Below are 12,817 nucleotides of genomic sequence, written 5' to 3'. Positions count from 1 at the left end.
ATGTATATAGTTTCAACGTTTATTCGTGTGCTTGCTTTGCTTGCATACTGCGCCTGTTTGTTTACATACGTGTAGCTTGTACGTGCAAGTCCGTTTCACGAAACACTGCAGCTGAGGATGCTGGACTTACTCTGGAAGAGCAGATGCCGGGTTCAAAACTGAGCGTACGATGTTCGTCGCACTGCAGCCCCGTGCGTTCGTCGTGTCATTGGTAGAGACGACAACACCAGATCAGAACGCGGTGGATGCAAGGCACGCATGGACACAGATAGTAAGCTTGTTTATTCGCCTTCACGAAAACATTACCGCGCACTACGCGTATGCATAGCGTAGACGAAGCATGGCACTGTTAAATGGCACACCATATATGGCAAGTACCCTGTTCACAAAGGGCATACATGACACAATCGTTTGGATGCTTATATAAATGCATGCTTAAAATGCAAAACATGGCACTCTCGTTTTGGCACTCACAAAATAAAGCATTCTTTTTTATCACACACAGTTTCAATGATGACAAGCAGCGAAAGTGTGTTGTATATACAGACCACAGAGGAAACGACTGGCGCGAAGAAAGAGCACACTTTTGCTTGTGGAAAACTAGTTTACGCCGCGAAAGGAGAATTATTTTTGTTGATTTGTCGAAATGGGCGTATCACAGAGGTTGTTTTATTTGTACTGTTATAGAACGCTTTCGGGTACAAGCTTTGCTGGCTGTTGTGGCCACGAGCTCCAATTTCGTGGTTTGTTTTCGCAGCTGATTTCGGTTCGTGAGAGTAGAATATCCTCTTTCATATATATCTTCCCCCACCTTTCCGATTACTGTGGATCATCATCATCATCATCATCATCATCATCATCATCATCATCATCATCATCATTATTATTATTATTATTATTATTATTATTATTATTATTATTATTATTATTATTATTATTATTATTATTATTATTATTATTATTATTATTATTATTATTATCGAATGCTTAGGAGCTGTTGGCACCTTTAACTAGCGCCGGCTACTCATTATTTTCACAAATAACAAAGGTCACAGATACGAAAAAAAAAAAGATAACTTGACGCCACAGTAAAGCTGAAAGTCAACTCAGAAACACAGGAACACAAAGTCCGTGGAACTTATCTGCTGTATCCTATACTTTCGGTTCCCTCAGTGTGAAATGTTGCCGCCTTTGGCGCTGTGTGTGTTCTTCGAGACCAATCGTCTCCTCAGTTTAACCTCGGGCCCGTATAACCTGCTACTGTTTTGCCGGAAACGCATTTTTAAGGTGTTAGTGGTGGCTGTGTTTCACACATATGCTTCACGCGTAGCCATCATTACCACTTTAATAAAGCCTAGGCCCTCAAAAGAGCTTTCAAGGAGTGGAGCCCAAACGTAGTGATCGTAAGGAGGAGTCCATTGGTGCCCTCCCTGCGTTACCTTATGTGTTACTCTTGTGTTTACTTAGGTTTATCTACGTCGTCCACCTAGGATAAGGTCGGCTTTATTTTTTGCGCCTAGCTATTTGAGGTAATATCTATATTTATCATCGTCTCGTCAGCTTCGGAATCACGGAATCGTGTGGAATGCCACACACAACCGCTCGCATACTTTAAATGGTGCGTTGAGCGTGCTATACGCGCTGCAGAGGGAGGTTCCCATGACTTAGCATTTATTGGTATAGTGCATCGAAAATGCAAAGAATCGGCATGCTTAAGTCCCGTTAAAAAATCTCAGTAAATTTAAGGTAGACGTTAGTCTTTATCTAACGTTACGCATCGTAGGACGCTGATAAAGGGGCTGCTTTATTATGGTCCGGCCACCTGTTTGTTCTCCATAATTAGCGGCATTAGGAAATAATGTGAATAGCTAAAAAAAAAAAAAAACGTGTGCTATCAACTTTAGTACGCGATGTACTATGTGTGTAGAGTGGCTTTGGCAAGCGCGTGGCAACATATATAGCCTCATACAAATGGCAACGCTTATTTATAACGCTTATTTATAACACTTATCTATAACGCTCTTTATAGCTTCAACCTAGCGTCGAGTATACATGTAAGTGGGGAGCACAAGAAGTAATGAAAATTAGAGGAGTAAAAAAATCACGTGGGACAACTGGCCTTCAACATTAATGTCGGGAATATTTGTTTTGCGGCCTTCATCATCCCGGGACGCTGAGAAGTATCACAAAAGTCATTTCGACTTAATGCCTTCTGGAAGAATGCCCTTCGACAATTACTTCATTACGAGTGATGTCGACGCAGCGCGACTTCGACTTCCGCAAATGTATTAAACCTACGACCTCCGTAAACTTACGACCTTCGTTAAGCGGTAAAGTGTGGCGAGCGGAGTTGCGGAGTAGTTGTCTTTCTCGAATTGACGTGATTCTAGAGTCATTTCCGTTTGTTTACAAGAACGGAACGAAATGAATCTGTAATGGTGTCCTATTCATCAGGAGTGCAAGTGAGCCTATTTTACTTGGACTGGAATCGTAATAGAGCGGCTTTATTTCCATAGGCGCTTCTTTACTTTACTTCGGACTTTCAGCTACAGGGCAACTGGAGGGATTCCATTGCGTCCGTAATTTATTCCTTGGAATGAGACGGTGATTGACGACCCCACTCCGCAACCTTGGTGGCGACAGTCAGGCCAAGTTATGGCATAGGTGCCTGAATGGCAGTGCGATCGCCCACACTGCGTCCCTCATAAGGGTGCAAATCAACGTGCGAATGTGATGAGACCAGAACTTTTCCGAATCTCTTCTTCCAGCAACTTCGGGTCGTTCGGTGTAATGCGGCTGCTAAAATAGTTCATAAAAGTTATATCACACGGGCAAATTGAAAGTGAACAAAGGTGACACGAATAAGTCACGTTTTCTGTCGCGTTTGAAGAGATGCGTGTACCAGATCAAAAAAAAAATAAAGAGAAGGAAAGACGGATACAGATATTTAAAAAAAGAAAGTGAGCGACAACGTGATATTAGGGACAAGCGAAATAAGGAAAGAAATGAGCATTCAGACCACTGTCCAGTAACTGCAGAAGCTGATAACACAATATCTTTGTGTGGCCATCAATGCTGGGACAATCATATCTCACAGGTGCAGTTCTTGGATGGCTAATTCATGACACACATCTATGTAGAGCACAAATAAGCACATACACACAGAAATGTCCAAGGCAACTGGCAATAATATTGCAGCAAACAAAATATGAGAATTAAGACATAGATCAAGGACAGTGCCGAGTATATTGTAGCGTGCACTCTGACCTTAAGCTTGGAATTTCTTTCTCGTAATTTTCTGGGAAACTTGATAACGGCGAGATGTTTCCACTATAAGTGTCAAAAGTAAGCAAAAACAAATACATGAAAAAGAAATTGCGGCCTAAGGCCTGGTACAAGTAGTTGTTATATAAGCAGCAAACTTCATTGTAACTATCTTTCACTGACTCATTGAGTATATCAGTTGTTGAGAACACGGTACAAAAAAATAGGCAAAATAAGCGTAGTCAACATTGCTTGCTAGGTGCACTTTCATCAGGTGCTTCTGTCTAACTATGAGGCAATTGATCACCTAAAAGTAGCCAGTCGAATAAATTCACAGCAGGTTACTGCTTGAACTCCGCCTTCGATTTACGACACATTGGTCGTCTTACAGTGCTGACATTCTTAAAGGTAATATGGTCGAGTCATTAATTTACTGGTGTCTGAGGCACCCGGAAAAAGAAAAAGCTAACAAACTGGAAAACACTTCAGGTTTAGCCTAACTATCAAGATTAAATTCGGCTATTGTGGCCAGAGTCGGAAGTTAAACAAGGAGATAAATGTGGGAACAACGAACACTCACTTCTGTTCAGAGAAGTGTCGAGTTTACCCTAAAATTGCAATCAAAGATTGGTATATTAATGCTACCCGCAACAGGGTTCGGTACACCTGTGAGCTGTCGCAGGTGGTAGAACTCTGTGGACCTTGTACGTATGTATAGTTCTAGCACCTTTCCTGGGTTCGCATATCCGACAAGAGATTCTTCTAAATTTCCCTTTCCGGTGACTTTTCTCTGCCCCCAACTAGTCGTCGTCGATCGTGTTTTATTAACTTTTCGAACAGAAGAAGTGGCAGTCATATTCAGTCTTGAAGAAAGGGTACGAACACTCCAGTTGGACAGCCAAGCGAGGCTTTCATTGCACGTTTTGTTTTTCCTTCCTTGGACAACAAACGCGTAGCTAAAAGCTAAAACCGTAGCTTCACGCAGGAACACATAACAGAGGGCCAGTAAAGGCAACGATTTGTATACATTCAAAAAGAGTTTGTAATGGCATTCGCTGCAATCCTTCAGTTCCGTCCACCCGGATACGCTTTTCCAAATAAAAGAAGCTTCCGAAGCTGCGTACCTCTGAAGCACAACGTCTGCCTGTCCCCAACAAACAGTATGTTTACATACTACGCGATTATCTCTGCTCTTTTCTTTTGTCTTTCTCGTCAGTGTTGTTGGCACTTGAGCACATGGTGACACGAGACACAATTTGGCAAGAAAACGCCTGTCCAAGTGATTAAAAAAATAAAGCAAAATTATACCCAGAAACAACACACAGCGAGGCTTTAACAAAAATATCGGGCGTTGCGAGCTACAGTGAGCAAACACGGGCCTCAAGAGTCCACCGATGGTGGCATTGTGCACGTGCAGTTAGGTGTGAACCGATAACATTGTTTTTTCGGTATGTGTGTGAAATGGCACATAGAATTCTAGTAAGCGGCTTGATAAACCACCGCTGTTGCACTGTTATCCATGTACAGCATGGTCAATTCATAAAGGGAGCACCTAACCTCTAAACGAAGTTGATAATACATGGCTGGCACATTTCTTATAGCGCCCAATGTCACGTGTTAACGTATACGCGTATAAGCAAGCAAAAAGCTCGTTCGTAGGCTTCCACACCAGCCGGTTATCGATGGCTGAATACAGATGAGGTGTGCCCTTTAACATTGAACCGTACTGTGCTACTTAAAACAAAACAAACAAACAAAAGAAAGACGCACATTACACTGTACACAATGAAAATCAGCAAAAAAAGATTTCGCGCGAGGGTGCAATCGGTGACGTGGGTGCAGACGGTGTGACCACTAGCGGTGTGTGTGACCACCAGCGACCACTAGTGGTGTGACCACTAGACGCAGGGGGGACGCGTTCACTTCTTCTTCTTCTTTCCGTAGCCGACTAGCTGGTAGTAGCCGGCGGCCGGGTTATCGTAGAAGGGCGGCGCCAGCACGAGCGGCTGGGACGCCGTTAGGCCTAGCGGGTCCACGAAGGCGTTCCAGACGGGCGCGCACGCGCGGCTGTGCCTCGGCCAGTCGGCGAAGGAGCGCACGTAGTTGCAGCGGCGCACCACCTCACCCACGCCCTGGGCCAGGGAGTCCACCGAGGCCAAGTCCTGCGGGCGCAGACGCGCAAACAGACGCGGACACAAAACACAGAGGCATGCGTATGTCCTCTTATCACTCCCATTCACGTCACGTCACGTTCCACTCGAGCATAGCGCTTCTGCGTGGCATTCGACGAAGTAAAGCTGAAGACGCGATCCTGCAGCAGTGCCCCACAAACTGCTCGACTATAATGGCAATGCGCCTTCTACCCTGGTTTAGGCGCCATCGGCATGGCATTGGAGAAGTGCAGGATATGGCACAACGGGGCATATGAAATTAGGTACGTGAGTGGAAGAAACAAAATTAAGAAAGACATTAGATAGTTAATGTCTTAAGGGAACACTAAACAGCAACACTGAATATACTTAGAATTCTAACGTATTGCTTCAAAAACTCTATTTGCGTAACTTGACCGAAATAGAGGTTGTTATTACTATAGTAATATCAACCTCTATTTTCTTCGTTATAATATTTTCTTTGTTATAGCGAAGAAAATAGAAGGTGGGAGCTTGCTTTTTCGAATTATACGCACCGCGGCGCGATACCGCAGTCGCCTGCCTACGTCGGCGCGACGTCACAGATTTCGATGTATTTCCTCCTACCTAGGCAACGTTAGCGCATGAAGACTTGTCAAGCCTTTCTAGGCCGAGCCTCTCATTCTGTTGGAATGCAATGTGATCATCCTTTTGTGGGTAAACAATTAGGAAAATTCGAACAGACGCTGTGGCAGTCAATGACGTCACGAGGTTCTAAGTGTGGGATACGCAAGGTGGCGTCGCCACCATCGTTTAGTTCTTGCTCTTCTTTTGGCGAAGCAATAAGCTTCTTCTTACGGTATAAGAATGACCATTTTCGCTACTCCAGAAGCGTTGTTCACTACATTCAGCTTCAAGCAGTACTGATATGATATTTGCGGCTTGTAACATATGTATAGCAACAATCATATGAAGCCAACAGACAACGAAACCAATAAAAGCACTGGAAAAAAATGTTCATTTGTAGTCTTAACTAAAGTGAATAAATTATAAATAAATGGAAATGAAAGTGGATGAAAAGACAACTGGCCGCAAGTTGGATACGAACCCACGTTTTTGCATTACACCGGCGATGCTCTTCTTGCCAATTGAGCTACCGCGGTACCGTTTTCCCGCGCATTTTCTGGAATATTTATGCACGTAATACAGAATTAACCCTGGGAGGCGTTATCCAGCGCCCCCACTCATGGCCATGGCAATGGATGTAGCACACCCTGTCTACCGCAGGCGTCACGTAGTACGCCAACTGAGGCCCGTCATTTTGGGACCATCTTTAGTATCCAGATAAAGCATCTTACAGGTGTTTCCCAACCTCTGTGCCTGCTGAATGTTATCTTTCTACGTGCCACAAGAGTGTGACAGATCTGCAATATCAGAAACCTGTGTCAGCACTCCTCTAATTACACCTGTATTAGTAAATTACCCTTCTATTACCACTTTTACCACAAGAAGCGGCTTGGCCACCCACAAAAGTCGCAGTGGCCACGCCGCCTCGAAGTTCCCGCGCCAGCCCGCCTTGACGTCACTCATGAAGTCACTGATTTTAAGAGAGTCTGCTCGGTTCTATAGCTAATTGCTAATCGGTAAAAAACATACTGCATTGCATTCTAAAAGAGATAGAGATTGAACTTGACAAGTTTCACGAACTTTTACAGAGTAACGACGGTCCAAATAAGAAAGAAAAAAAAACGCTTTGAAATTCATGACGTCTTACGGACACCCCGGCAATGGAGTTTCCGTGTGAAATTTAAGAAGTTGAACTTTGACTAATTTTTTTCCTCTGATAATCAACACACTATCTCGAAACTAACTCAAGCAGATATTTTAAAGAATGTTGTACCGGCCAGAATGAACTAATTTAGTGTTTCTCTTGAGTGTCCCTTTGAATTGGTAATCATTAGCGCCCCTTATAATTTTACTGCGCTTCGCATGCTTTCGCATGGATCGACATAATGGCATTCGTCCTTTGACGCCTTTGTTACTGTTCATTCATCCGCGAAATGTACATTCTGGACGCCGCTGCTTGTACTAAGTACTGCGCTTATTTCATTCATAACAACTTATTCAGAAAGGAAGACTGTATTCGTAAATTTTTCTTCTAAGGAAGCACCTCTATATGCAGATATCTTCGACTTATTGCGAAAAAGACGGGGGGGGGGGGGGGGGCACTGAAGCAGAAATAAAAGAATCAAACAATGCTGGCATCAACTATTGCAGAACTATACTTGACAGCCCGTATGCCTCTCCCCCCCCCCCCCCCTTGTTTTCATTTCCTTTGCTTTTATCTCTTTCTCGATTCAAGTATTATTGAAAGCATTGTAAAGGGCAAAACGTCAGACGCTACGTCGACTTCAAGAAAACCTAACTTTGTATTTAAAGAACATGAATTATTGAAGGTATCTCGAACTGGGTATACAACTATTTAATTTTTTAATTATAACTGGGACATTCCCCGTTCCAGAGGACACTGCAGGTCGTACTACGATCATACTGTGAAATGACTAAATTTTGGACGTATTTATTTATTTATTTATTTATTTATTTATTTATTTATTTATTTATTTATTTATTTATTCATAGCAGGTGTGATAGCAATGTAACTAAGCTCGTTACGGCATTATATCCAAATATGCCTTTTTTTTACAGGGTTTTAGGGTGGTAATACGCTCCTGAGTCTTGAGACTGCCTCGGCGTTTTCCCTGAGACACACACACACACAAGAAGGCTTAGTCGCCGAAAAAAATTGTTTTTTAAGAACTCTAGCATGTCCTTTATCTCAAATCAGAGAGACGTGCGTCATAACGCGAGCGCCGGCGATCTCGGAGGCTACATTCTCCTAGGCATTTTCGTCCCGGCAGAGGGTGCCACACCAAGGCGAAGTTTATGCAAATAGCACTATAGGGGAGCGGCATGAATAGTTTGCATGAGTGACCCTTTCTGTAGGAAAGTTCGCTAAAACCAGCCGGACCACACTTCTCCCATGGCTTTATAAGAGCAGATTTTACGAATATGGCGCCGTCATTTTATGCTCCCTGCCGTCCTAGCCACTTGATGTTAAAATGCGATGCACTTTAATTGCACCGTCCGGACCAGTACCGTAGCTATAGATGGCGCACGTCAGTGTAAACTTGAATCATTTAACGGTGCTGCGTGGGTGCTTTCTTCAGACTTACACCCCGTTCCACCGCACCATACAGGGAGTCGGTCAGCACTGATTCTGGCTATAGGCTTTCCGACATAACATTTACCAGAGGTTGTATCTTGTGCCGACTTTTTTTATCCTGCTGAATCTATAATTTTCTTATCAACCGTTCAGCAGAGTGGGCGATACCTGGGATGGCGGGTGCGCAGCTGCCTCGTGCGAGCCAATGAAGAATGCCAGAAATTGCGACTGAAAGATTGCAAGAATCGTCACTAAGCGTCGCTTCAGGTTCATGGCGATCATGCCATAACACGTTTGGGCTTTGCGCCACCTAGGGCGTCTGTGCACAGGGTCATTATTCTTCCCGCAAGAAAATTTGTATGCATACACAATAACGGAACGCTAACCCAGTTTTGAATGGTGGAACATTCACAAGTCTGTCTCAACTTCGTTGGCGTTAAGAAGGGCCAATTATTAGCCGGTAATATGGAGGCCAACCTTTCTTTGTCAAATTTCCATTCTTCCCCTTTCCCCCGCCCAAAATGTAGGGTAGCCAACCGGGCACGTCCTTGGTTAACATCTCTACCTTTCCCTATACGTCTTTCTCTCTCTCGCGCCCTTGCACTCACCTTTGACGTAAGGGCAACATCATGAATTTCTGTTATGGGGCGTTGTTCTCATAAAAGAAAAAAAAAGAAAGACAAGAAGGAAAAAAAAGAGAACGTATTTGAACTGAATACTGATTACACTCCAATGCAATGTATATACTTACTTTGGAAGATAGCCTGCAGTAGAGCACATTTAAGTGTTAGCTTACAGAGTGCCGACTTTGGGTGCGCAGCTAACGTTGCTCTGCATGTGCGCGTGCACGTCAACTCTGTCATTTACTTTTCTCCGAACACTGCCTTAAGTTTATGGATGGCAATGCCTTTTTGCGAACGTTTGCTCTGACCGTATTGGAACGACCAATAGTCGGACGTGTGAGTCCTATAGGCACGAGAAAAGCATCCAAGGTCCGCATTCGTCCTCGCTACGACGTCCGACGCCTCTCTCTCGCCAGACAAGCTTAAACAGGCCGGACTCCAGGATATCTTCCCGGAGTCAGAAATGTAGGGATAGTGGACCCTTCGCCGTGTGGACCGTCGCTGGCGCAGAGCAGCTATTCGAGCAATCATAGTGCAGCTCTTGAAGTGCACCGGCCGGAGCGGGCGTTTACAATCCCCCTTGTGCATATTCCGTCGTGCGCGCAGGACTGTTTCCCTCTCTCCCGTTCTTTCTCTTCCCCATTTCCCTTACCCCTTGTGCGTAGGGTATCAAACCGGAAAGCCATCTGGTTGACCTCCGTGCGTTTCCTAAATTCTTGCTTTCTTTCCATTTCCCCTTCCTCCTCACCCATGTAGGGCAGCAAACCACTGCAGGGCCGGTATATAGCACGGATTCCTTTCGCGCGATTCTATTCTATCCTTATCATCCTAAATTCACGAGCGGCTGATTGTGGAGATAACGTCGACGGAGCACCGCTCAGGTCACAGGAGTAGCGCGAAAAGGAATAGCGTTGGAGTAGAATCGCTACATTAGTCCGGCCCAGGCACTGCCTGGTTAACCTTCCTGCCGCCCTTCTTTCTCTGTTGAATATAATGTAATCGATATTTACAAATTAAAGAGTTAATTAGACCCGATAAGACGCCGATAAGATACCTGATACCGCACAGAGCTGGTGCGGGCATTGGAAAGGTGGCGTTGCTGCCTTTTTTATTTTTTTTTGAGAAGGCGGGATTCATCTGATGTTTCAGTTACGAAAGCTCCGCACGCGGCAAAGCTAAATTTACATTGAATTTAGCGTTGATTCAAAGTGAGAATTGTATAGTCTTTTGATTCGTTCGTGGCATAGAATAGAAATTGAAAAAGTAGGGAGGTGGCCAGTAATGACGTCATTTCTGCTAACGGACCATAGCGCCGGATTTCTTTTACGCACCAAACGTAACATGCTTCTCTTTATCGCGGTTCAAGCGTTATACTATGTACACGATGCAGACCTGTCTATTAGCGCTCTGCAGCCACCTTATAACCTCCGCTAGTGAGTGCACATGCATTTCGTGTTTTAATATTTATAATTCCACAATATAAGATAGAGGGAATGCAATACCGATTTTTGCTTTATATGGGTACGAGGCATATGGTCAGATGCTGTTTAGCACGCCTTGGGCAAAGGCGTCGAAAGCATGATCTTCATGCTAGGATGCCCACGGCCTCTCATACCTGGATTCACAACCACCACAGCTTGTCTGTATACATATGCATTGGGGATCTTAACGGAAATCTGTCTCGCCGCTTGATACACTGGACTGGCAAGTTTAGCTACAAATCCATTTAGTTTGCAAGGGGTTTCAGCCTACCGGAGCCCTCTGGGAACACCTGGCGACGGGGGAACTCCTGGGAGCGCGACACCTGCTCGGGAAGCGAAGACTCCAGGGAACCTCCATTGTACCCTTGGTCAAGCGGGTACGATTGTCGGTCAGGAACAGGCAAGCGCTCAGGATCAGGAAACTGCTCGGGACCAGTGTTACGCTGGGGGCCTTCGGGAAAGCGCTGGGGGCCACGGGACTGTTGGGGAGCGAGTAATTGCTCGGGTCCTTGGAAGCCTTGCGTCCGCGAGTTGCCTCGTGGGCGCTGCCGGTGACCAGCGGGCACTGCGAAGTCCTCGGGACCGGGTACGCTTTCGTGGTGAGGAAATTCTTCGGGACGATTAGGGCCTCTGGGAGTGTGACCGGAAGGGGAGTTGCCATGGGAAAAGTCTGGTCGGCCCCGGAAGCCTTCCTCGTCGCGAGTGCCCGGGCGTCGTCGCGGCGGGGAGTCATCGTCGTGTCGGGAACGATGACCGGAAGTGGGGGTGCCTCGGGAAAACTCGGGTCTGCCAAGGAAGCCTTCCTCGTCACGACTTCCCTGACGTCGCGGTGGGGAGTCGTCGTCGTGTTGGGAACGATGACCGGAAGTGGGGGTTCCTCGAGAAAACTCGGGTCTGTCACGGAAGCCTTCCTCGTCACGATTACCCTGACGTCGCGGTGGGGAGTCGTCGTCGTGTCGGGAACGATGACCGGAAGTGGGGGTGCCTCGGGAAAACTCGGGTCCGCCAGGGAAGCCTTCCTCGTCACGACTGCCCTGACGTCGCGGCGGGGAGTCGTCGTCGGGTCGGGGACGACGTCCGGAAGAGGAGGACTCACGGTCTCGGTCTCGAGGCCGCGAGGATTCTCGGGGACGCGAGGGCGACTCTTCGCGGGACCGGGAAGGACCACGATCGTTTCGGGAAGGGTCGCGCGGCCCGTCATCATTTCGAGGGAAGTCACGGGGGCCTGAGGAGCCTCCGCCGTCTACTCGCGGGGAGTCTCGGCCTGGCTTGGGTCGGGAACCTCGGGGACCAGAGGAGGAGCCTCCGGGTCGCGAACTCCCTTGGGGCCGGGACGAGGGACGACCTCCCTGTTGCTGGCGCCGGCTTCCGCCTCGGTCACCGTTAGGTTTGCGATTCGGTTTCTGAGTGGTAATGAAGGGGTGCGTGGGGTTTGGTGAAAGAAAGGCGGACAGGGTTTTGGACCGACGCCTGCAAATCCGTTTTCTTTTTTGGCCCACACACAGTGATCACAATCAAACACCTACTGATTTTTTACGGAGGGCAAGCTTCACTGTCAATGCGGCGCGGCAAGGGTACCTGAATAGGTTACTATAAGTATATCATCAAAGGGGAAGGGCGAAGGATGGTGGCAGCTCAAGCATTAGCGAAGGATGGTGGCTGCTGAAGCATTAGACAAACAGATGCAGTAATAAATGCGTCATTATCGCTGTTTATCGTGCTTGTTGGATGTGTTTTGTTTTTTTCTGCTTGAACTTGCGATGAGAATGCCAGAACTGCGCGTGAAGTTCTGCGACAGCGTGTCCACTTGGAAGGTGTCAGACCTCCGGGCCATCTTTCTCCAGAACGCGGGACTCACGAAATCCTCATAAGGTGTTTGTGCCGCCTGCCAGAGGCCCTTGGCTTAACTTGCCTTAGAGCTTGCGCTGCCAAGTGGCCGCATCGACGTCGATGCCGACATCCCCACTTCTCTTTGTGCTGTGTGTACCTTGCATCAATCGTATGTATGCGATTCTACTCCACGCCAGGACACCTTGACCGGGCTGAGAAACGAAGACGCGCGGAACTGCCGTGCCTATCCGCCCCAGTTTTCGCAGT

At 46.5% G+C, this 12,817-nt stretch overlaps 1 protein-coding gene across 1 annotated transcript; it reads right to left on the bottom strand.

Annotated features, from left to right (window-relative positions):
• Positions 1-269: 269 nt before the first annotated feature.
• Positions 270-12,313, bottom strand: LOC139056280 (soluble scavenger receptor cysteine-rich domain-containing protein SSC5D-like). Its single transcript, XM_070534381.1, has 2 exons — positions 10,992-12,313; positions 270-5,426 (listed from the first exon to the last, which is right to left on the bottom strand). Exons 1-2 carry the CDS (start codon positions 11,922-11,924, stop codon positions 5,184-5,186), a joined length of 1,176 nt encoding a protein of 391 aa, XP_070390482.1. The 5' UTR covers positions 11,925-12,313; the 3' UTR covers positions 270-5,183.
• Positions 12,314-12,817: the final 504 nt, after the last annotated feature.

Source organism: Dermacentor albipictus, chromosome 2 (genome assembly GCF_038994185.2).
Source record: "Dermacentor albipictus isolate Rhodes 1998 colony chromosome 2, USDA_Dalb.pri_finalv2, whole genome shotgun sequence".
NCBI classification, from domain to species: Eukaryota; Metazoa; Arthropoda; class Arachnida; order Ixodida; family Ixodidae; genus Dermacentor; species Dermacentor albipictus.
The sequence above is the reverse complement of the archived record's forward strand: the minus strand, read 5'-3'. Positions and strand labels throughout refer to the sequence as shown.

Bases quoted from the DNA above. Each gene is read 5' to 3' on its own strand.
- LOC139056280 (XM_070534381.1), bottom strand. From the start codon at position 11,924: ATGATGACGGGCCGCGCGACCCTTCCCGAAACGATCGTGGTCCTTCCC. The intron at 5,427-10,991 runs GTAGGCTGAAAC...CTGCGCCCGCAG, and splicing joins GGTGTTCCCAGAGGGCTCCG to GACTTGGCCTCGGTGGACTC.